At 34.9% G+C, this 26,822-nt stretch overlaps 1 protein-coding gene across 1 annotated transcript in view; it reads right to left on the bottom strand.

Annotated features, from left to right (window-relative positions):
- Positions 1 to 26,822, bottom strand: part of CNTLN (centlein) — a 341,712-nt gene that overhangs the window by 166,234 nt on the left and 148,656 nt on the right. Inside the window, 1 exon segment of the mRNA XM_036856331.1 lies at positions 22,966 to 23,160. Within this exon segment, the coding sequence (XP_036712226.1) occupies positions 22,966 to 23,160 (195 nt within the window).

Genomic DNA, 26,822 nt, shown 5'->3' on the forward strand with positions numbered 1-26,822 from the left:
CCCTAAAGTTTCCTCATCACCAAGAATGGTGCCTAACACATCATAGGACATCAGTAAATATTTGTAAAGTAAGTTTAGGTATATCAACTAATAGAGAGTTCTGATTAATAGTATGATTACTGCACTTGCTATAAAATTTTAAAGAAAATGTTCTTAATATATGGACAATCAACTTTCATTTCAAAAATCCTATTTTTAAACATCTATATCAGTCTTCCACATAACAGAAGAGTTATTATTTTCTCAGTCCATAAAATATATATATTTTAAGGTCATCTCATTAGCTACAAAAAAATGGTCATTCAGAAAAACATGTTGAACAGTATCTAATTAATATTCATCCACTTCACTTTCAAACTCCAGTTACACAAGGCAGGGAGAGAAAAATTATTTTGAGTTTTTTCTTTCATTGTCTCAGCCTGAACTTCCTCACAGTTGAATACAAATACTAACCTGACCTGTCCTGAAAACATTTGACAGCTGTATCTAGTATACCATATGCCATTCTAGCACCTAATATTTATGAAAACGTATAAATATGTTTTATATATTTATGCATAAATTTATTTTACATATAATTAACAATATCTGTCTTAACTACCTCACTAATGAATCTAATGATCAAACTTAATGGAACAACAAACAGCACTCTGTAATAAATCAATGCAGATTTAGGAAAGTCTAGGTCAGATTCTGAGAAAAATCAACCAATATGAGAGACTAAAGGAGCATATATACTCCCTATAAACATAAAATACATCACATTATATTTTTTAAATGTAATTTATTTAAATTTATGTGTAAAATATTAGTATTTATTGCAAAAAGGATTAAATAAATCTGAAAAATCACTCTTATGAATAGTTATTATTTGTCACTTTTCTCTGTTAACATTCATAATTTCAAAAGCATAGGGTCCATAATCACTGAGGGTTTTGTATTCATTGCTTAGAATGAATCCATTCAAACTATACCACAGAAGAAGGAGAAACATGCTTAGCCAAACTTTGGGAGAAATATGGCTGAGCTATATATAATATAAATCCTAAGCTGAAATTTATATATATAATAAATTTCATGGTTGAACTATTGTCATGTCCCTTGAAATTAATACTCCAGCAGAGTAACCTCGTTAATAGTATGAGTAAGCTGGTACACAAAAACATATGTATTAAAAAGAATAGTTCTGGTGGAAGAAAAAAAAAAAGGTGACGTAGGAGAACCTAGCTTCCCTGTCTCCCCACAAAGATCAACAACTGAACAGCTCTCCATGAACAAAAATAGCTCTGGGAGGTCACTAGGGTATATTTAGTAAGTTTTAGCACACAGTGGAATAAAAAAACCAGAGTAATTGCACAAGAAAAGAAAGAAAACAAGTTCATTTTGTCTGCATCATTCCATAACCTATGTTGGCACTGTTCAGCACCAAGAAGGAACTTCCAAGCTAGAAAATTTTCTTCTCGCCAGGAAAGAAACAGCAAGATGAGCAAACCAGCTTTTATAGCCTCTAGGGGCACTACACAAAAGTCTGACTTCGGTTTCACCCCACCCAGACCAGCAAAGCTGAGACATTGAGCCAGCTAGTAACAAGGAAGAAAAGGAGAGGCTACTTTTAGCAGATAGGCAGCAGAGCGATGGTCGGTTCACAGAGATCTGCTCTGCAAACAATCTTAGCAGAGTTCACCACTGATGAAGTAAATGGCCACCAATTCATCAAGGATCCTTGCATATCTCACAAGGTTTTGTCCCATAGGTTTTTGAGCTAGTTGATGCCAGCAGCCTGAGTTCCTCCCTACTCCATCTACATGACCTCCCCCAACTCCTGCTGAAGCCAGGAACCACACTGGAGCCATCCAAGGTATCTGCAGTTACGCAAGTATAAGACATCAGCTGCATAAATCCCACTTTGCCCACACCAGAACCTGGAGCCACACCCACAGGCAGCTTGGGATTTTCCAGCTGCGTGAGTAAAAGTTGCCAGCCTAGGCCAATGGGTGCCATCTTCGCACCCCTTCTACCCTACTCCAGGTCACCAGTATCTCCCTGAAAGAAGATTTGTGGACCCATCTGGCACCCTAGCTTTTGCAGCTGCTGTCCAGGTAATGCACCTCTTTATCACTTGATTCTGGTGGCCAGTGAGGTTTGTATCCATGAGTTCAACAGGACCGTAGCAAACAAAGAAGCAGTTCTTTTCTTTTTTTTTTCATCTTTTATTTTTAGCTTTATTGAAGTATAATTGATTTAATCACTTCCAAAAATTTCCTTGTATTCTTTTGTGTGTGTGTGTGTGTGTTTTGTGTGTGGTAAGAACAAGAAACAGTTCTTAACAGGCTATCCTTCGAGGGCTCAGTACAAAGTGAGCAGTCCTTCCCTAAAAGAAGTCTATTTGCATACTGTAAAAGCTGCTGCCTGAGAGTCTGACTTCCAATCAGTCTGCAACTGGGTGCTGACTGAAATCCTCCCCTATGGGACACCGCAAGATTTCGGCATACCTTCAACTACTGGGAGCCACTAAGAACAAAGAAGGATGTCTGGACAATCACAAAAGTTTGAGAGACAATTAAGAGCTAAGGTCACGTGGAAGGATAAGTTTCAACTCCTACATGATTTCACTCCTGTCTAGGAGAGGTGGCTGTTTAATCTGATGCATGGAAACTAACATAAATAGTCAAGGAAAATGAAAAAAATGAGGTATATGTTCCAAACAAAAGAACAATATAAAACCCTAGAAACAGACCTTAATGAAATGGAGATAAGTGATTTACCTGATAAGAGTTCAAAATAATGGCCATAAAGATGTTTGACAAGGAGAACAATACATAAACAAAGTGAGAATTTCAACAAAGAAATAAAAAATACAAGAACTTATGAAATAAATCACAGAGCTGAAGAATACAGCTGAACTGAAAAATACACTGGGGGGTTAACAGAAGACTAGGTGAAGCAAAAGAAAGGATCAGCAAACTCAAAGACAGAGGAGCAGAGTCTGTCCAATCAGAGGAGCAAAAGGAAAAAAAAGAATGAAAAAGAGTGAAGATAGCTTAGGAACTTATGGGATACCATCGAGTGGAACAATATTCACATTATAGGAATCCCAGAAAGAGAAAAGAGGGAGAAAAGGGAAGAAAGCTTATTTCAAGACATAATGACTGAAAACTTCCCTAACCTGGGGAAGGAAACAGACATCCAAATACACTTCAAATTTAAAGACACACACAGACTGAATGTGAAGGGACAGAAAAAGATAATTCCAAGCAAATGGAAACAAAAATGTGCAGGGTAGCTATACTTATATTAGACAAAATAGACTTCAAGCCAAAGCCTGGAAAAAGAGAAAACAAAGGTCATTATATAATAATAAAGAGGTCAATCCAACAAAAAGATATAACATTTATTAATATTTATACATCCAACATAGGAGCACCTAAATATACAAGGGAAATAATGACAGATTTGAAGGGAGAAATAGACACCAATATAAAACTGTAAGGGACTCAATATCCCACTGTCAACAATGGATAGATCATCCAGACAGAAAGTCAAAGGGAAACACTGAACTTAAAATATACATTAGACCCGGGACTTCCCTGCGGTCCAGTGGTTGAGACTTCGCCTTCCAATGCAGGGGCTGCAGGTTCGATCCCTGGTCAGGGATCTAATATCCCACATGCCTCACGGCCAAAAAAAAACCAAAGCATAAAACAGAAGCAGTATTGTAACAAATTCAATAAAGACTTTAAAAAAAAGAAAAAAAAAATACATTAGACCAGAGGAACCTAACACATATGTACAGAAGATTACATCCAAAAAGCATCAGAATACACATTCTTCTCAAGGGAACATGTAATATTCTCCATGATAGATCATGTGTTAGGACACAAGACAAGTCTGAATAAATTTCAAAAGACTGAAATCATATCAAGCATCTTTTTCAACCATAATGGTATGAAACAAGAAACCAATTACAAAAAGAAAACTAGAAAATTCAAAAACATTAAACAACATGATACTGAGCAACCAAGGATTCAAAGAAGAAATCAAAAGAAAAACTTTAAAATATCTTGAGATAAACAATAAAGGAACACAACATACCAAAATGTATGGGATGTAGCTAAAGCAAACTTAAGAAGGAAGTTCATAGCGATAAACACCTATGTTAAGAAAAAGAAAACAGCTCAAAAGAACATTCTAACTTTATATCTCAAAGAACAGAAAAAAAAAGAACCTAAGCCCAAAGTTAGTAGAAGGAAGGAATAAAGATTAGAGCAGAAATAAATGAAATAGCGATTAAAAAGACAACTGAGAAGATCAATGAAACAAAGAGCTGTTTCTTAAAAAAGATAAACAAAATTACAAAATTCACAAAACTTTGCTAGACTTACCAAGAAAAACAGAGGACTCAAAGAAAATTCAAAGTGAATGACAAGATGTTACAACTGACACCACAGAAATACAAAGAATCGTGAGAGACTACTATGAACAATGTATACACCAAAAAAAATAAATAAATAATAATAATTGGATGACCCAGAAGAAACAGAAAAATTCCTAGAAACATACAATTCCCTAAGACTGAATTATGAAGAAATGGAGTATCTGAATAGACCAATAACTAGTAAAAAGATTGAATCAGTAACTAAATATCCCCCAACAAAGAAAAGTTCAGGACTAGATGGCTTAAAGATTTAAACATTTTAAAAAGAATTAATATCAATCTTTAATCTCTTCCAAAAACAGAAGAGAATGGAACACTTCCAAATATATTTTACAAGGCCAACATTACCCTGGTATCAAAACAAGACATGGATAGTGCAAAAAAGACAATTACAGGCCAATATTATTGATGAACATAGGTGCAAAATCATCAACAGAATATAAGCAAACCAAATTCAACAATGTATTGAAATACACCATCATAAAACCAATTTATTCTAGGCATACAAGAATGGTTCAACATCCACAAAGCGATCAATGTGATACAACACATTAACAAAATGAAGGAAAAAAATCATATGATCATCTCAATAGATGCAGAAAAAGCACTAGACAAAATTCAACATTCATTCATGATAAAAACTCTCAACAAACTGAGTATATAAGGAATGTACTCAATTTAATAAAGGCTATATAGAACAAGCCCATAGCTAACATTATACTCAACTATAAAGTACTAAAAGCTTCTCCTCTAAGATCACAGACAAGGTAAGAGTGCCCACTCTCACTACGCCTATTCAACATAGTACAGGAAGTCCTAGTCAGAGCAATTATACAAAAGAAGAAATAAAAGGCATCCAAATCAGAAGGGATGAAGTCAATCTGTCTCTGTCTGCAGATGACATGATGCTATGTATAGAAAACCCTAAAGACTCTACCAAAAAAACTGTTAGAACTAATAAACAAATTCAATAAAGATGGAGGATACAAAATCAATATACAAAAATCAGCTGGGTTTGTATATACTAACAATGAACTACCTGAAAATGAAATTAAGAAAACCATTCCATTTACAATAGCAGCAAAAAGGATAAAATACCTAGGAATAAATTTAACTAAGGAGAAGAAAGGCCTGTATACTGGAAACTATCAGACATTGGTGAAAGAAACTGAAATAGAAACAAATAAATGGAAAGATACTCTGCACTCATGGATTGAAGAGTTAATATTGCTCAAATGTACACAAAGTGATCAAATCAATCCCCGTCAAAATTTCAATGGCATTTTCACAGAACTAGAACCCTAAAATTTGTATGGGACCACAATGACCTCAAATAGCTAAAGCAATCTTGAGAAAGATGAACAAAGCTGGAAATATCACACTCCCTATTTCAAACTGTATTACAAATCTATAGTAATCAAAACAGTAGGTGCTGCAATAAAAACTGAAACATAGATCAATGGAAAAGAATAGTGAGCCCAGAAATAAAAACACACATATATAGTCAATTAATTTATGACAAAGGAGTCAAGAACGTACAAAGGGAAAATTATAGTCTCTTCAGTAAATGGCATTGGGAAAACTGGACAGTCATGTGTAAAAGAAAGAAACTGGAAGACTATCTTACACTATACATAGTAATCAACTCAAAAAGGATTAAAAATGAATGTAAGACCTGAAACCATAAAACTCCTAGAAGAAAGCACAAATGATTAAGCTGCTAGACATCAGTCTTGGCTAAGATTTTTTGAATTTGACATCAAAAGCAAAGGCAACAAAGCAAAAATGAACAAGTGGGACTATATCAATCTAAAAAGCTTCTGCACTACAAAGGAAATCATCAATAAAATGAAAAGGCAACATACCAAGTGGGAAAAATATATGCAAATCATATATTTGATAAAGGGTTAATATCCAAAATATATTTTTAAAAACTCATATAACTCAATAGACAAAAAACAAAAACAAAAACAAAAATCCAATTTAAAAATAGGCAGAAAATCTGAATAGATATTTTTTCCAAGAAAGACATATAGACGGCCAGTAGGTCCAGGAAAAAGGTGCTCAACATCATTAATCATCAGGGAAATGCAAATCAAAACCAGAAGAAGATAAAACCTCATACTTGTTGGAATGGCTATTATCAAATTACAAAAAATAACAAATGTTGGAGAAAAGGGAATCCTTGTGCAATGCTGATGGGAATGTAGATTGGTAAACACACTAAGGAAAACAGTATGGAGGTTCCTCAAAATATAAAACTACCATATGACCTAGCAATTCCACTTCTGGACATATATCTGAAGGAAATGAAAGAAACTATCTCAAAAAGACATTTGCACCCCTATGTTCAGTGCAGCATTTCTTACAATAATCAATACACAGAAACAAACTAACTGTCCATTAACAGACGAAGGGATTTGTGTATACACACACACACACATACACACATAGAATGGAATATTATTCAGCCACATAAAAGAAGGAAATCTTGCCATTAGTGACAAATGGAACTTGAAGTCATTATGCTAAGTGAAATAAGTCAGACAGAGAAAGACAAACACTTGTATGATATCATTTATATGTGGAATCTAAGAAAAACAAACTTACAGGTAACAGAGAACAGATAAGTGGTTGCCAGAGATGGGTGGTGGGGGCTGGGGGTAATGGGTGAAGGTGGTTAAAAAGTTCAAACTTCATTATAAGATAACTAAGTAATGAGGATGCAATGTGCAGCACTGTAACTGTAGTTAACAATACTCTATTGTAGGTTTGAAAGTTGCTAAAACAGTAGATCTTAAATGTTCTCATCAAAAGAAATAAATAGTAACTCTGAGGTGATAGACATTAACTAAACTTATTGTGGTAATCATTTTAATATATATACAGATATGAAATCATTTACACCTTAAACTAATACAGTGTTATGTGTTAATTACATCTCAATAAAAGTGGGAGGAAATTAAAATAAATAAATAAAATCAGACAAAATAGACTTTAGGCAAAAATTGTCACTACAGATAAAGATGATATTTTAAAATGATAAACAAGTGAATCCTATAAGAAGATATTCCAATTATAAATATATATATGCACCTAACAGCAGAGCCCCAAAATGTGTGAATCAAAAATGGACAGAATTGAAGAATGAAATAGACAAATAATAAAGGGTAGAGCAACGAGACAGAAGACAGGCAAAAAAATGCAAGACTTGAAGAACACTGCAAGCCAAACAGACCTCACAGACAATTAGGACACTCCACCCAATAAAAGTAGAATATACATTCTATTCAAGAATTTAGTAGATGGTTGAAACATCAGACTACCCATAACAGAAGAGAGAATGAATGAACTGAAGAAAGCATCAAGGTTGAAGCAAAGAGAAAAAAACCTTTGAAAATATTAAAGACTCAAAAGCTACATGGCACATGGTGGAAAGGTCTAATATGTAATCGAAATCTCACAAGGACAAGAGAGAAAGAATATGCAGAAGCCATATTTGAAGAGATATTTAGCAAGAATTTTCCAAGAATGAGGAATAGCATATAAAGAAAAAAAACTTTATAAACTTGAAAGCACAAAAAAAACAGAAACACCACCACACTTAGAGAAATCATATAAAAACTGCTGAAAACCAAAAATAGAGAAAACATAAAAAGTAGTCAGAGAATGGACATATTACTTTCAAAGGAGAAAGAGAGAGATAACTTCTCAACTCAAAGTATGGAAGCCAGAAGACAATGCATATTATCTTAAAAAAAAAAAAAAAGAAAAAAAGATTCTGCAATTCTAACCACCTGAAAATACCATTCAGAAATGAAGGCAAAAAAGGCATTCTCTGATAAATATAAAATGAGAGAATTCACTGTCAGCAGACCCTCACTAAAAGAAATACTAAAAAAAGTGCTTAATGCAGAAGGCAAAAGATCCTAGAGGGAAACACAGAATTGCAGAAAAGAATGAAGAGCTTTTAAAGGGATAAAAATTCTCAGTAAATACTGATTTTTAAATAATAATAATGGCTTACAGAGTAAAAATATATGTAGGATTAAAATGTAAGATAACAATAGCAAAAATAGGTGAGGAGATAAAGCAGTTAGAATGAATTAAGTTCCTTCCAATGTATGAAAAATTAAATACACTCTAAAGTAAGTTAAGTAAGTTAGTTAAAATACACTAAAAAGTCAAAGACTGGGAAGCTCCATTTACAGTAATAGCTGAGTAGATTTCTATCAGATTAAGTCTCCCGCATATAACTATTTCATTTCTGAGCAAAATATAAAAACAACTACCTGAAGGTAACAGAGAATGATCAAACACAGGAAAAATTTGGACAAGAATTGATACTGGGAAAACAGAAGAGCCTAAGTAAGTTTCCCATTTTTGTGAATTTTTATCTGAGAGAGGCTCATAACAGACATGATGTGGGGAGATTAAAATTCCAATAGTAACTTGCAGTTTTACTGGCTTGAAGAACTATAGGACAAAGTTCAGGCCCACCACTACAGCTAGAAAAAATGAAAATTCTGGAAGGGTGACAGCCGAACTATGACTGACAACTGAAGTAGTCATGCAGTGGGCAGACCTCTAAGCAATCCAGATAAGGTTAGAAGAACTTAAAAGCAACTTAGCTGTTCCCACCTGAAGGAAATCAGGGCTTGGAGTTTACATCTAACTTATTTAAATTCAAGAGACAGAGGAGGGGGAGAAAAAGAAAAAGTTAGTTCAGCACTCATGACTAATATGACAGAAACCAGACTCTCTAAAAAAATCTGTTACTATATACACTAAATAATATAAAATTGTTACACAGACAAAACATTAATATATGACGCATATTCAAAGCAAAGGAAACCACTAGTAATTAAATCCAAGAAAACCCAAAAGATAGAATTAAAATATAATAAGTTTAAAGAATCTACTTTAACTATTATAATAGGGACCTAAAGAAAACTATGATTATAAGATGTGAACACATAGAAAAACTCCACACATATATACATACTACAATAATGAATCAAATGAAAATTGTAGAACTGAAGTGTACAACATTTGAAGATTAATTCACAGAAAAAGACTTACAGAAAAACTGGAGATAACAGAAATGTCACTTAAATTGAATAAAAATTAACATAAATTATCTAAAGAATGTAAATTAAAAGATTGAAAAAAATAAAGAGAGACTCATCGGGCTTTGGGGTAACACTGAAGAGTCTAACATAAGTGAAATGGGAATCTCAAAAGGAGAAGAGAGAGAAGTCAGAAAAATGTTTCAGAAAGTAATGTCAAAAATTTCCTCAATTCAGTAAAAAATATATTATTTACAAAAATCAAGAAGCTCATCAGAATTCCCAGGAGAGACGGACCTTCAAGATGGCAGAGGAGTAAAACATGGAGATCACATTCCTTCCCACAAATACACCAAAAATACATCTACATGTGGAACAACTCCTACAGAACACCTACTGAACGCTGGCAGAAAACCTCAGACTTCCCAAAAGGCAAGAAAATCCCCACGTACCTGGGTAGGGCAAAAAAAAAAGGAAAAACAGAGACAAAAGAATAGGGACAGGACCTGCACCTACTGGGAGGGAGCTGTGAAGTCGGAAAAGCTTCCACACACTAGGAAGCCCCCTACACTGGCGGAGATGGGGGGGTAGGCAGGGGAGAAGCTTCGGAGCCACAGAGGAAAGTGCAGCAACAAGGGTGCAGAGGGCAAAGTGGAGAGATTCTTGCACAGAGGATCAGGGCCGACAAGCATTCACCAGCCTGAGAGGCTTGTCTGCTCACCAGCTGGGGAGGATGGAGGCTGGGAGCTGAGGCTCCAGCTTCGGAGGTTGGATCCCAGGGAGTGGATGGATTGGCTGCGTGAACACAGCTGAAGGGGGCTAGTGCTCCACAGCTAGCTGGGAAGGAGTCTGCAAAAAAGTCTGCACCTGCATAAGAGGCAAGAGACCATTGTTTTCCGGTGCGCAAGGAGAGGGGATTCCTTCCCCGTCTGCCCACAGAAGGCGAGCACCACCTAAGCGAATTCCAGAGATGGGCACGAGCCATGGCTTTCAGCTCGGACCCCAGAGACAGGCATCAAACGCTAACGCTGCTGCTGCAGCCACCAAGAATCCTGCGTGCAAGCACACAACACTATCCACACCACCCACCCCAGGAGCCTGTGCAGCCCGCCACTGCCAGGGTCCCATGATCCAGAGACAATTTCCCCAGGAGAACACATGGTACGCCTCAGGATGGTGCAATGTCACACAGGCCTCTGCTGCCACAGGCTCGCCTAGCATTCCAATTATAACTACTGTTCCCCTCCCACTCCCCAGCCTGAATGAGCAAGAACCCCTAATAAGCCGCTGCTTTAACCCCCTCCTGTCTGGGCAGGAACCAGATGCCTGAGGGCAACCTACACGCAGAGGTGGGGCCAAAACCAAAGCTGAACCCCGGGAGCTGTGCGAACAAAGAAGAGAAAGGGATATTTCTACGTGCAGCATCAGGAGCAACGGATTAAATGCCCACAATCAACGTGATGTACCCTGCATCTGTGGAATAGCTGAATAGACAATGAATCATCCCAAGATTGTGGCGGTGGACTTTGGGAGCAATGGTACACTTGGGGTTTGCTGCCTGTGACTGAATTGTTTCTTATTTTTAGGTTTCTCTCAGTTTAGTTTTTAGCATTTGTTATCGTTGGTGTATTTGTTTATTGGTTTTGTTGCTCTCTTTTTTCTTAATTATTATTATTTTTAATTTTTTTATTTTAACAATTTTTAAAATTTACTTCTTTATTTATTATTTTATTTATTTATTTATTTTCTTTCTTTTTTCCCTCCCTTTTCTTCTGAGCCGTGTTGCTGAAAGGGTCTTGGTGCTCCAGCCTGGTGTCAGGCCTGAGCGTCTCAGGTGGGAGAGCTGAGTTCAGGACACTGGAGCACTAGAGACTTCCCTGCCCGATGTAATGTCAATCGGCGAGAGCTCTCCCACAGATCTCTGTCTCAATGCTAAGACCCAGCTCCACCCAACAGCCAGTAAACTCCAGTGCTGGACGCCCTATGCCAAGCAACTAGCAAGACAGGAACACAACCCCACCCATTAGCACAGAGGTTGCCTAAAATCATAATAAGTCCATAAACACCAAAAAACACACTACCGGACACAACCCTGCCCACCAGAAAGACAAGATCAACCCCAACCACCAGAACACAGGCACCAGTCCCCTCCACCAAGAAGCCTACCAAAAAAAAAAAAAAAAAAGAAGCCTACAGAAGCCACTGAAACTACCTCACCCACTGGGGGCAGAAACCAAAAACAACGGCAACTACGAACCTGCAACCTGTGAAAAGGAGACACCAAACACAGTAAATTAAATAAAACAAGAAGACAGAGAAATACGCAGCACATGAAGGAGCAAGGTAAAAACCCACCAGAACAAACAAATGAAGAGGAAATAGGCAGTCTACCTGAAATAGAATTCAGAGTAATGACAGTAAAGATGATTCAAAATCTTGGAAACAGAATGGAAAAAATACAAGAAATGTTTAACAAGGACACAGAAGAACCAAAGAGCAAACAAACAATGATGAACAACACAATAAATGAAATTAAAAATTCTCTAGAGGGAATTAATAGCAGAATAACTGAGGCAGAAGAACAGATAAGTGACCTGCAAGATTAAATAGTGGAAATAACTGCCATAGAGCAGAATACACAGAAAAGAATGAAAAGAATTGAGGACATTCTCAGAGACCGCTGGGACAACATTAAATGTACCAGCATTCGAATGATAGGGGTTCCAGAAAAAGAGAAAAAGAAACGGACTGAGAAAATATTTGAAGAGATTATAGTTGAAAACTTCCCTCATATGGGAAAGGAAATAGTCAATCAAATACAGGAAGCACAGAGAGTCCCATACAGGATAAATCCAAGGAGAAACATGCCAAGACACATGTTAATCAAACTATCAAAAATTAAATACAAACAAAAAATATTGAAAGCAGCAAGGGAAAAGCAACAAATAACATACAAGGGAATCCCCATAAGGTTAACAGCTGATTTTTCAGCAGAAACTCTGCAAGCCAGAATGGAGTGGCAGGACATATTTAAAGTGATGAAAGGGAAAAACCTACAACCAAGATTACTCTACCTAGCAAGGATCTCATTCAGATTTGATGGAAAAATTAAAACCTTTAAAGACAAGTAAAAGCTATGAGAATTCAACAACACCAAACCGGCTTTACAACAAATGCTAAAGGAACTTCTCTAGGCAGAAAACACAAGAGAGGGAAAAGACCTACAACAACAAACCCAAAACAATTAAGAAAATGGTAATAGGAACATACATATTGAATAATTACCTTAAATGTAAATGGATTAAATACTTCAACCAAAAGACACAGACTGGCTGAATGGATACAAAAACAAGACCTGTGTATACACTGTCTACAAGAGACCCACTTCATAACTAGGGATACACACAGACTGAAAGTGAGTGGATGGAAAATGATATTCCATGCAAATGGAATTCAGAAGAAAGCTGGAGTAGCAATTCTCACATCAGACAAAATAGACTTTAAAATAAAGACTATTACAAGAGACAAAGTGGACACTACATAATGATCAAGGGATCAATCCAAGAAAAAGATATAACAATTGTAAATATTTATGCACCCAACATAGGAGCACCTCAATACATAAGACAAATGCTAACAGCCATAAAAGGGGAAATCGACAGTAACACAATAACAGTAGGGGACTTTAACACCCCACTTTCACCAATGGACAAATCACCCAAAATGAAAATAAATAAGGAAACACAAGCTTTAAATGACACATTAAACAAGATGGACTTAATTGATATTTATAGGACAGTCCATCCATAAACAACAGAATACACTTTCTTCTCTAGTGCTCATGGAACATTCTCCAGGATAGATCATATTTTGGGTCACAAATCAAACCTTGGTAAATTTAAGAAAATTGAAACCGTATCAAGTATCTTTTTCCAACCACAACACTATGAGACTAGATATCAATTACAGGAAAAACACTGTAAAAAATACAAACACATGGAAGCTAAACAATATACTACTAAATAACCGAGAGACAACTGAAGAAATCAGAGGAAATCAAAAAATACCTAGAAACAAATGACAATGAAAACATGACGACCCAAAACCTATGGGATACAGCAAAAGCAGTTCTAAGAGGAAAGTTTATAGCAATACAATCCTACCTCAAGAAACAAGAGAAATCTCAAATAAACAACCTAACCTTACACCTAAAGCAGTTAGAGAAAGAAGAACAAAAAAAATCCCCAAAGTTAGCAGAAGGAAAGAAATCATAAAGATCAGATCAGAAATAAATGAAAAAGAAATGAAGAAAACAATAGCAAAGATCAATAAAACTAAAAGCTGGTTCGTTGAGAAAATAAAGAAAATTGATAAACCATTAGGACTTCTCTGGTGGCACAGATGGTTAAGAATCCGCCTGCCAATGCAGGAGACATGGGTTTGAGCCCTGGTCTGGGAAGATCCCACATGCCGTGGAGCAACAAAGCCTGTGTGCCACAACTACTGAGCCTGTGCTCTACAGCCTGCGAGCCACAACTACTGAGCCTGTGTGCCACAACTACTGAAGCCTGCATGCCTATAGCCCATGCTTCACAACAAGAGAAGCCACCACAATAAGAAGGCCGCACACCGCAACAAAGAGTAGCCCCCGCTCACTGTAACTAGACAAAGCCTGCGCACAGCAATGAAGACCCAATGCAGCCAAAATAATAAATAATAAATCAATAAATAAAACCTTAAAAAAAACTGATAAACCACTAGCCAGACTCATCAAGAAAAAAGGGGAGAAGACTCAATAAACAAATTAGAGATGAAAAAGGAGAAGTAACAACTGACACTGCAGAAACACAAAGGATCATGAGAGATTACTACAAGCAACTATATGCCAATAAAATGGACAACCTAGAAGAAATGGACTTCTTAGAAAAGCACAACCTTCCCAGACTGAACCTGCATGAAATAGAAAATATAAACAGACCAATCACAAGTAATAAAATTGAAACTGTGATTAAAAATCTTCCAATAAATAAAAGCCCAGGACCAGATGGCTTCACAGGCGAATTCTATCAAACATTTAGAGAAGAGCTAACACCTATCCTCTCAAACTCTTCCAAAATATAGCAGAGGGAGGAACACTCCCAAACTCATTCTACAAGGCCAACATCACCCTGATACCAAAACCAGACAAAGATGTCACAAAAAAGAAAACTACAGGCCAGTAACACTGATGAACATAGATGAAAAAATCTCCAACAAAATACTAGCAAACAGAATCCAAAAGCACATTAAAAGGATCATACACCATGATCAAGTGGGGTTTCTCCCAGGGATTCAAGGATTCTTAAAAATACAGAAATCAATCAATGTGATACACCATATTAAAAAATTGAAGGATAAAAACCATACGATCATCTGAACAGATGAAGAAAAAGCTTTCAATGAAATTCAACACCCATTTATGATAAAAACTCTGCAGAAAGGAGGCACAGAGGAAAGCTACCTCAACATAATAAACGCCATGACAAACCCACAGCCAACATCGTTCTCACTGTGAAAAACTGAAATCATTTCCCCTAAGATCAGGAACAAGACAAGGTTCCCCACTCTCACCACTTTATTCAACATAGTTTTGGAAGTTTTAGCCACAGCAATCAGAGAAGAAAAAGAAATAAAAGGAATCCAAATCGGAAAAGAAGAAGTAAAACTGTCACTGTTTGCAGATGACATGATACTATACATAGAGAATCCTAAAGATGCTACCAGAAAACTACCAGAGCTAATAAACAATGAATCTGGTAAAGTAGCAGGATACAAAATTAACACAAAAAAATCTCTTGCATTCCTATACACTAATGATGAAAAATCTGAAAGAGAAATTAAGGAAACAACCCCATTTATCACTGCAACAAAAAGAATCAAATACCTAGGAATAAACCTACCTAAGGAGACAAAAGATCTATATGCAGAAAACTATATGACAGTGATGAAAGAAATTAAAGATGATCCAAACAGATGGAGAGATATACCATGTTCTTTTATTGGAAGAATCAACATTGTGAAAATGACTATACTACCCAAAGCAATCTACAGATTTAATGCAATCCTTATCAAATTGCCAATGGCATTTTTCACAGAACTAGAACAAAAAATTTCACAATTTGTATGGAAACACAAAAGACCCCAAGTAGCCAAAGCAATCTTGAGAAAGAAAAATAGAGCTGCAGGAATCAGGCTCCTGGACTTCAGACTATACTACAAAGCTACAGTAATCAAGACAGTATAGTACTGTCACAAAAACAGAAATATAGACCAACGGAACAGGATACAAAGCCCAGAGATAAACCCTTGCACATATGGTTACCTTATTTTTTACAAAGGAGGCAAGAATATACAATGGAGAAAAGAAAGCCTCTTCGATAAGTGGTGCAGGGAAAACGGGACAGCTACATGTAAAAGAATGAAATTAGAACACTTCCTAACACCATACACAAAAACAAACTGAAAATGGATTAAAGACCTAAATGTAAGGCCAGACACTATAAAACTCTTAGAGGAAAACATAGGAAGAACACTCTATGACATAAATACAGCAAGATCCTTTTTGACCACCTCCGAAAGTAAGAGAAATAAAACCAAAAATAAACAAATGGGACCTAATGAAACGTAAAAGCTTTTGCACAGCAAAGGAAACCATAAACAACATGAAAAGACAACCCTCAGAATGGGAGAAAATATTTGCAAATGAATCAACGGACAAAGGATTAATCTCCAAAATATATAAACAGCTCATGCAGCTCAATATTAAAAAAACAAACAACCCAATCCAAAACTGGGCAGAAGACCTAAACAGACATTTCTCCAAAGAAGACATACAGATGGCCAAGAAGCACATGAAAAGCTGCTCAACATCACTAATCATTAGAGAAATGCAAATCAAAACTACAATGAGGTATTCACCTCACACTGGTCAGAATGGCCATCATCAAAAAATCTCAAACAATAAATGCTGGAGAGGGTGTGGTGAAAAGGGAACCCTCTTGCACTGTTGGTAGGAATGTAAATTGAGACAGCCACTATGGAGAACAGTATGGAGGTTCCTTGAAAACCTAAAAATAGAACTACCAAATGACCCAGCAATCCCACTACTAGGCATATACCCTGAAAAAACCATAATTCAAGAAGAATCATGTATCACAATGTTCATTGCAGCAGTATTTACAATAGCCAGGACATGGAAGCAACCTATGTGTCCACTGACAGATGAATGGATAAAGAAGATGTGGCACATATATACAACGGAATATTACTCCACCAGAAAAAGAAACGAAATTGACTTATTTGTAGTGAGGTGGATGGACCCAGAGTCTGTCATATGGAGTGAAGTAAGTCAGAAAGAGAAAAACAAATACCATATGCTAACACATATATAAGCGATCTAAAAAAAAAATGGTTCTGATGAACCTAGGGGCAGGACAGGAATAAAGACGCAGATGTAGAGAATGGACTTGAGGACACGGGGAGGGGGAAGGGTAAGCTGGGATGAAGTGAAAGAGTAGCACTGACATATATACAGTACCAAATGTAAAATAGATAGCTAGTGGGAAGCAGCTGCATAGCACAGCGAGATCAGCTCAGTGCTTTGTGACCACCTAAAGGGGTGGGATAGGTAGGGTGGAAGGGAGACACAAGAGGGAGGGGATATGAGGATGTATGTATACATATAGTTGATTCACTTTGTTATACAGCAGAAACTAACACAATATTGTAAAGCAACTATACTCCAATAAAGATGTTAAAAAAAAATTTTTAATTCCCAGGAAATAGAAATAGAATCTGGATAATAAATAAAGTCTAACCTTTAAAAAAAAAAAAAAAAAAAAAGAAGCTTATCAAACTGCAAGAAGGATGACTACAATGAAAATCATACTTGGGAACATCATAATTAAAGTGCTTAAAACCAAAGGTTAAATATTGAGGAAAAAAGCCAGCCAAAACTGACACATCACATTTAAGTGAACAATGAAACAAATTCCCAGTGATACTGTGAGAAACAGTGGAGTGCAGAAGACAGAAAAGTGATGTTTTTAAATTGCTTTTAAAAAATATATAAACTGGGGCTTCCCTGGCGGCGCAGTGGTTGAAAATCTGCCTGCTAATGCAGGGGACACGGGTTCGAGCCCTGGTCTGGAAAGATCCCACATGCCGCAGAGCAACTGGGCCCGTGAGCCACAACTACTGAGCCTGTGCGTCTGGAGCGTGTGCCCCGCAACGGGAGGGGCCGCGATAGTGAAAGGCCCGCGCACTGCAATGAAGAGCGGCCCCCGCACCGCGATGAAGAGTGGCCCCCGCTTGCCGCAACTAGAGAAAGTCCTCGCACGAAACGAAGACCCAACACAGCCAAAAATAAATAAATAAAGTAGCTATTAATTAAAAAAAATATATATATATATATAAACAGTCAATTAATCCAGAAAAAGGAAGGAAATGGGAACAGAGGAACAAAAAATAGGACAAATGGAAAACAAATGGTAAGATGGTACACCTAAACCCAACCATATTAATAATTAAATTTAAGTGCACTAATGCTGCAATGAAAAGGAAGAAATTGTCAGAATGAATAAAAAACAGAATCTTACTCTGTACACTTTAAATATTAAGACACCTATAGATGGAAATTTAAAGAATAAGAAAAAGGTAATCTCCCATGGAAAATGTAACCATTAAAGAGACTGACTGGCTATATTAACATCATAAAATTGGATTTCAAGTCAACAGAATATTATTATAGTTAAAAGTGACATTTTACAATAGCAAAGGGTTCAATTAATTAGAAAGAAATGACAGTCATAAGTATGTATGCCCCTAATAAAACAGCTTTAAAATACATGAAGCAAAAGTTGACAAAATTAAAGGGAAAACAGAAAAATCTACAACATACTGGAAGATTTTTAACACCTCTCTCAGCAACTGATAGAAAAACTGATTTAAAAACTAAGGATAAAAATCACTAAAGACAGAAGATCTGAACACTGTCAACCACAATGACATAATTAATATTGATATTTAAGGAACACTCCAGCCAATACCTGCAGATTATAAATTATTTTCAGGTATAAATAGTACATTCATCAAAACTATATGCTGGACCATACAACAAGTCTCAATAAATTTCCAAATACAGTAATCTTATAGAACACTATCTCTGACCATAATGGAATTATATTAGAAGTGAATAAAAATAAGATATACAAGGAAAAAACACAAACATTTCAAAAGTAAATAACACATTTTCTAATAACCAAAGGGGCAAAATGAAAATCACAAGGGAAATTAGAAACATTTCTAACTGAATATTTATTTGTAAAGTTGACAAGCTAATACTAAAAGTTCTATAAAAACGCAGTAGAGCAAGAGTCTACAGAGCATCCTTGAAAAATAACAAAGTGACTTACAGTACCCACATTTCAAGAGGTACTATACAGCGACATGTATTACTGGGTATTTTTCTGGACTCTATTCTGTTATATCAATTATTTTGTCAATCATTACGCCAATACCACACCATTTTTTCCTTTTTTAGCTTGATAAATAGGTCTCAAAATTGGGTAGTGTAAGTCCTCCAACTTTATTTTTTACTATTTGGTTGGCCAAAAAGTTCGTTTGGGGTTTTCCATAACATCTTATAGAAAAACCGAAATGAACTTTTTGGCCAACCAAATACTTTATTTTGCTCCTTTAGGTCCCTTGCATTTCCCTATACATTTTAGAATTGGCTTGTATTTATCTAAAAACTATAGCTTTCTGGAATTTTGATTGGGATTACATAATAAATAGATCAATTTGGGGAGAACTGACATTTTGACAACATTGCATCTTCTGATTCATGAACTTGGCCTAGCTGTCCACTTATATATGTCTTTTAATTTCACTCTGCTATGTTTTGTACTTTTCAGTGTATAGGTCCGGGGCATATTTTGTCAAATTTATCCTTAATTATTACACAGGTTTTGATATTCTTATAAATGGTCTTTTTCGATTTCAATTTCTAATTATTTGTTTCTAATATTTAGATATATAATTGACTTTTGTAAATTGATGGTATCTTGCAACACTGTTAAATTTTCTTACTATTTCTAGTTGTTTCATCATAGATTCAGTACGCTTTGTATACGGATGCTCAGGTTCTGTGAATAAAAAGAGTTTTACTTCCTTATTTCTAATTAGCATGATTTTATTTGTTTCTTGCCTTATTGTACGAGTTAGAATCTCCAGTACAATGTTGAATATAACTGACTTGTTCCTTATGTTAGAAGGAGAGCATTCAGTGTTTAATAAGAAAGAAATATGTCTTATACAAACTCTTCTAGTGAAGTAAAAAAGAGAGAATACTTTGCAATTCATAGTAGGACACCAGCATCACCTTGATAAAATCTAACAAGAAACATTCAAGAAAGGAAAAGTACAGCCCAATATCCCTCATAAAGATAGATGTTAAAATCCTAAGAAAAATACTGGCCAATTGAATCCAGCAATATGAAAATAATAAAACATTACAACAAAGTTAGGTTTATTTCAAAGAAACAAAACTGAATTAATAATTGAAAAACAATCAATGTAATAACCATGTTAACAGAATACATGAGAAAAGCCTTAGCATCATCTTAAAAGACACATTGTATACAATCAATACCTGTTCATGAAAAAGCTTTCAAACTGTGAATAGATGGGAACTTCCTAATATGATAAATGATATTTACAAAAAAACCCCATAGCACATAGAGTGTTTAAAGGTTAAATACTGTAAGTTTCAAAAAGAAGCAAAACTAATCAATGATGATAGAAGTCAAAACTGGTTACATCGTAGGGGTAGCCACTAATTAGGAACATTATGGAGGTTTACTGAATACTGGTAATATTCTACATCTTGATCTGAGTGGTATTTATATGGATGTGTTCTATTTGTGAAATGTCATTGAGTTAAACACTTAAGGTTTGTACACTTTACTATTTGTATGTTACACTTCAATAAAATCGTTTACAAAAAATTTCAAGTGTTTTCATGAAACTATAAATTACCCTTAAAGTTATAGTGCTAAGTGCCAACATGGCCAAGACACTTTAAAGAACAGTAAGAAAGTAATCTACCAAATATAAAGACTTACTATGAAGCTATACTGATTAAGATGATGTAACATTATCCAGGAATATAGAGAAAAGAGTCTAGAAAGAAACTCACAAATACACTGAACTAGGATATATGATAGAGGTAGCCCAGCACTACACAAGAAAAAAGGTGGATCATCCAATGGGTTGATTTGGAAAAACTAGCTACTATTTGGGGAAAAATAAATAAATAAAAATGGATCCTTACCTTATACTGTATGTGAAATACAATTCCAAATGAATTATGGACATAAATGACATAAGCAAAGCTTTAAAACTTTTTGAAGGAAACAGAGCTGCAAATATTTCCATATTTGGAGTAGGGAAGAATTTCTTAAATGAGCACTAACTATAAAAGATTAAATTTTCTAAATTAAAATTAAGAATATGTTTATATGACATGTTAAAGAAAATGAAAAGACAAGGTACACACTGAAAGAAGATATTTGCCACACATTCAACTTACTAGAGATTAATATCAAGGACATTTAAAGAACTTTTACAAATCAATAAGAAAAAAATCCAGTACAAGAATGGATAAAAGACATAAATAGACATTTTGCAGAGGAAGGCACTCACTTGGCTAGTAATCGTAGGAAATACAACCAAATGCATTGTTGATGTGAGTAAAATTGATGAAAACCACTTTGAAAAATAAGTGACCAGTATTTTGTGAAAGTTTACATTTTCACACCCTAGACCTAGGATTTCCATTGAGATAGTTAATCCACAAAAATGCATGCACGTGTGTACTAAGAATCATGTACAAAAATGTCAATTGCAGCATTATTCATAACAGCAAAAAACTGGAAATAACCCTAATACTCATCTACAAATGAATGGACAAGTAGTTATGATATAATCACATATAACAAAATATTTTATATCAGTCAAAATAAATGAAGTTATACCAAACATCATAGATGAATCTTAACACAGTGATGAGTCAAAATTGCCAAATCCCAGGAAACAACACAATTTGATACATTTTTATAAATGGCAAAACTAAACAATATTCTATTTCCTCATAAATTTATATGAGATAAAACTTTCTAAAAAATAATCAAAATGATAAATAGTTCAGTAGTTACCTCTGGTGAGAGAATCAGGGTAGCAGTAAAGGGTGAAGGATACAAGTAGATATAAGTTATTAGTAATTTCCTACCCTTGAATTAGTTGGTGGGACCAACAGTGTTTATTGTAACAAAAAAGTAACTTAATTAAAATAAATATGCATGTAACATAATACTGTGTCATGATACAAATCTTATGACTAATCCAATTCTGTGCACCTGATGTCCAAAAAATGCAATATAATACAATACAAATTTAAAACTTGTCATCTTATGTTTGAGTTGTTAGCAAGACAAAATATGCTGGGTTGAAAAATTACTGGATCATTAAGGTTAAAGGATCATTAATAAACATTTAAGCTCCCAATTATGTACTTGTGTTAATTTCATTTCTTTAAATTCTAACATTTAAAGAAGTGCTGAGTGCCTTAAAAACAAATAAATTTATAGGAATAAGATTGTTTTATAATACATATTTAGAGATGACAGTTACCTTGAAAATTATCTAAAAGAGGTACCACTGTATATTTTCTATATGATAGGCTCTGCATTTGACATGCATTACCTCATTAATCCTCACAAAACTCTTATGATAAAGATACTATTAATATCAACACTTTATTTGTGAAGAAACTTTGGCTAAAGGGTTAAGAAATTTGCTCAAGTTCACAAAGCTCACAGGCAAAGCTATAATTTGATCCCAGGTTTATTTGAATCCTGAACCTGCATATTTATCTATACATTTGTACTACCTCACTTAATAGGACAAGAATAGGTAGAAAAGTCAAATGATCTGTCCAAAATCATATATCAAGATAGTGATAGAACTGGGACTAAATGGTATTAACTACCACATACCAGGAATTATGGCAAGTACTTTTATGCGACTTTCTATTCAATACTCTTTTCATTCCATTACCCCATTCAATAAAATGTCTCAAAATGGACATGACCTATTAATTTCCTCTTCATTATCATATATCAACCAAATGTTTCATCCCAATAACTATACCAGATACACCCTGTGTTTCTACATGCATTTCTATATGAATCCACATTGTATATAATATTTATGTCTACAGAGTACAAAAAAATAGCACAACGTAAATCTGCCATGCTTATATTCTAATATATGCAAATTTATTCAATTTTTGTGTTTTAGTCAATTATACTAGAAAATTTAATATGATATTATACTGGGTAACATTTTTAGAAAATGTCTCACCTGTTCTGAGTGGTATGAATCACATTCTTGAGGTAAAGGATAGAGTGCTCCTTGTGACTCCTGAAGCTTTTCTTTTAATGCAGCGTTTTCCTGCTCTTTTTGAAATAGCTTATCCTGAAGATTAACAACACTTTGTCGGAGCATAGCTTCACTTGATTTTGTGGTTTCAAACCAAATATGTAACTCATTGTAAAGCTGTTTCAAAACATATAACCAAATTTATTAATGATCAATAAAATAGTTATGTCTATACATATATACAAACTTATACATATATACGGTCTATATATGACATACTCATTGCCCTCAAGTTATTTTAATAGTCTAAGAGGAATAACAATATAAAAACATATGGGAAACTAAATGATATAATCACCTACCAATATAAAACTCCAACTGATGTTAAAAAGACAAGATGTCCTATTGGCCAGTTGTAATACAGGGATGCAAACATTTTAAGCTAGCTATATTAATCTTCATGATAAAGAATGGACTTGAACTGAGCCATGATGGTATTATAGAAATTGAATGAAAACAAAAAAGTCATTCTAAAGATAGAAGAAATGTAAAAAAAAATATGTACAGTGGTAGGAAGAAACAGAAAGGGAGAGTAAGATCTATCAGCCTAATTGGATTCAATATATACATTTGAAAGAAAAAAAGAAAAACTTTCATTGAGAGTTCCCATTTAGTAAAAACTAGCATCTACTGCTAAAGTAGAGGAGGAGCAGCAGAAGGAATAATAAGAGACAAAGCCAGGCAATAAGATTGTAGATGGAATGTAAAGACTCCTGAATGCCAGGTTAAGGAAGATGGATTTATTCCTGTAGAGAACAGGAAATCACTGAAGACCTCGGTCAGAGTGATAAAAACAGAATCAGGGTCCAAAGTGATGATAGATAATTTTAATTTTTTTTAACTCAAGGCAACATGAATTAAATAAATTTAAAACTAGGGTTTATTAAGACTGTGAGACAGCATAAGGTATATAACTGGTGGCATACAGTCATATATAGTAAACAATGGTATTCCTCCAATACACACGAACTTACTTGGTGATGAAAATCCTAACTTACGATTGTGAATTAATGAGGCATAATTCAATTTGTGGTAACTGAGTCTGACAAAAAAAAAACAAACCTGTATACATATTTGCTGACGACACTTGGAATGTGACCTAAGAATTAACATCTGCTTTTTAAAAAAAAATAAGGCTAATAGTGAGATAGTGAGATCTTATAACAAAAGCAAAATCTCCAAAGACAGAATCTCAAAATTATGTTAATACAGTAGGTTTTTAGGTTTGCTCATCCGAGTCAAGATGGGGAGGATCTTCGATTAGTTGGCCTTGCCTCATGGGAAGAAACTTAACTACAGAAAAGTTGGCAGAGTATTTTTTTGTTTGTATGCTACAGTTTATTTTTTTAAGTTTCAAATTAATAAAAAGGCTTGTAAAACCTCTTTTTAAATGCTTTTCTTCAGATATATACTTTGTCATAAAAACAAGACCCTCCAAATCACTCCTCTGACATACAATTAGTTCAACATACTTTTTATTTTCTGTAAGGGATTATACCTTCATACTATTATAAATACTTTAAATAACCCATTTCACTTTACAGCCAGTCTAAAAATTGTTTTATAAAGAAAGGGTTGTCTTCATGATTTATAAAGAATTGCAGGATATAAATTTGTACTTTCCCTTCCAACTACCTTTATACCAGGGAATATGTCCAATGTTCTTTCCACAGCTGATACCATTGGATATTCTAGAAGAGAAGAGAGAGGAGGAACCTGACAGCTTTGAGGAACAATGAAGGGATCATAGTGGGCCTTTCAGAGACCTACCTGTGCCGTGTTGCTGAGTTTCATGATTGAGTTCAGGGTAGAAAAGGAAAGAGCAAAATCTAAAGACAAGAGCGAAGTTGACTAGAAAGAACTAAAGCTGTGTCCAATAGCATACAGAGTCATTTATTCAGTAAAAGATTATTTAACCCTTCTCCCTCTTATTTATATGCTTTATTAATACTAATCAGCTTTTACCCAATCAGCACAAATCTTTGGAGGAAAATAATAGAACATAATATTATTTAAAAATGTAGTTTTCAAATTATACCTCAATAAAAATTTTTTAAAAAGAATTTACAGATTTCAAATATTTAAGAATCTCATGAACATTAATAAATATTGGCAACACAGTTTCCCTCCCATTGCCCAAGTTGCAGGCATAATGACAGTGTGTCATCAGGAACGAGGACCAATTTCCTAGCCATCAGTATCAAGGATGTGGATACTTTTCTCTTGGGTGCCATGTCTTGGGATCTTCTTTCACAGATGTAAGGCTCCAGGGCCTATTCCTTCATGGACGAAGGCTCTATCTTAATGTCTGTTTTCTTGTCTCTTCTCTTCTCTCCTCTCTTTATTGTTCCCATAAAAATGAAGACTAACAGCTCTCTTCTTGTGTTCTCTACTTGGCTCTCTCTGCCATTAAATTTATGCGGTTGTACTTCCTATTCAGAAGTTGCCCTGGCTTAATCTCATATGACTGGGTGGGCAACTCTAGACATTGAGGCAAGCTCTATCTTTCTCTGAAAATATCCACCCTTCCACCAAGCAGCAGGTGAAAAAGAACTTTAAAAAGCCTGAAACAGGTGATCTAGAGCAGCCTTACTCTAGGAATTGGGACAAACTCTCTATTATTCCTTAGTTCTTACTCAAAATATACATCTCCTACTTGCCCATTTTCTTGATGGCTAATTGGACTTCACTTATTTAATAGCAATCAGACCACTCAGCCGTGGACTTAAAGAAAGCAAAGACAGTCCTCCAGTCATTTTTAATTCTAGGCCCCAGTCCACCAGTAAACTTAGCTAGAAAAGCCTTCAAGAAGTTTGTCTGTCTATTTTTATTTCTAAAGTGGTTTTTGGTGACAAAGCCTCAGGATGATAGAATGTTTGTTTCTCTAGAGATCCCACAAGAAGGCAAAGGTTTTGGATGTTCTGGTCCCCTGGTTAGACACCATCTTATTCTCATCCCATTAATAACAGCAGAGTGAGTCAAAAAATACCTCTCAAGTGAGTCAATTAGGTAATATAACAAATTCATTCATCTGCTTAGGTTTAGGCATCCTGATTAGGCATGCTTTTTCTCTATTAGCAATTGCAATTGCTTTCAGAAGTTTTCAGAGAGGCACTTTTCTCTATAATTTCTTTCCTCTAATAGTCCAAAAAGCTGGAATAGATCAGAATCTTTTGCAAGATTCTGGCCTATAAAAATTTAATCATACATTCCCCTATATACTTTAGAAGTACCAATCATTATAATCCATAAGCAATTTATTATGTTTACTATTCTTCATGTTATTTTTTGTCAAAGAATTTAAAGTGAAAAAACACTATAAGGGTCTCTAGGGGACAGAAAGCAGGTTATCTCCAGAAATAGCACCCCCAAACTCCAAGTCCTTTAATTTTCAGGGGCTTAGACTGAAGTACTCTTCTTCTTATATTTTTATTAATGTTGAGGAACAAGATGATATATTATTTACCTTAAAAATTTTGGAAATGTATAAGCTCTGTGACCCAATGACTAATTTGTTTAAAGAATATAATATTCCATTTTTGTAAGTATACTATCTGCTACTCTGATTGAGATAATAAATTTTACAAGTAAAAACTATAACTGTTCACAGCATAAAAATGAGAAGAAAACAATCTGATTTAACATCCAGTTTAAACTAAAAGTATGTATAACCTAACTCCTTATTTTCCTGGATTGATATTAGCTCACATCATGTAATTATCATTAAATAGAACAAAAACTGATAAAATACATATTTAGTACCCCAAACATGTTAGATG

The sequence above is a fragment of the Balaenoptera musculus genome, chromosome 6, assembly GCF_009873245.2.
Source record: "Balaenoptera musculus isolate JJ_BM4_2016_0621 chromosome 6, mBalMus1.pri.v3, whole genome shotgun sequence".
In the NCBI taxonomy this organism is placed as follows: Eukaryota; Metazoa; Chordata; class Mammalia; order Artiodactyla; family Balaenopteridae; genus Balaenoptera; species Balaenoptera musculus.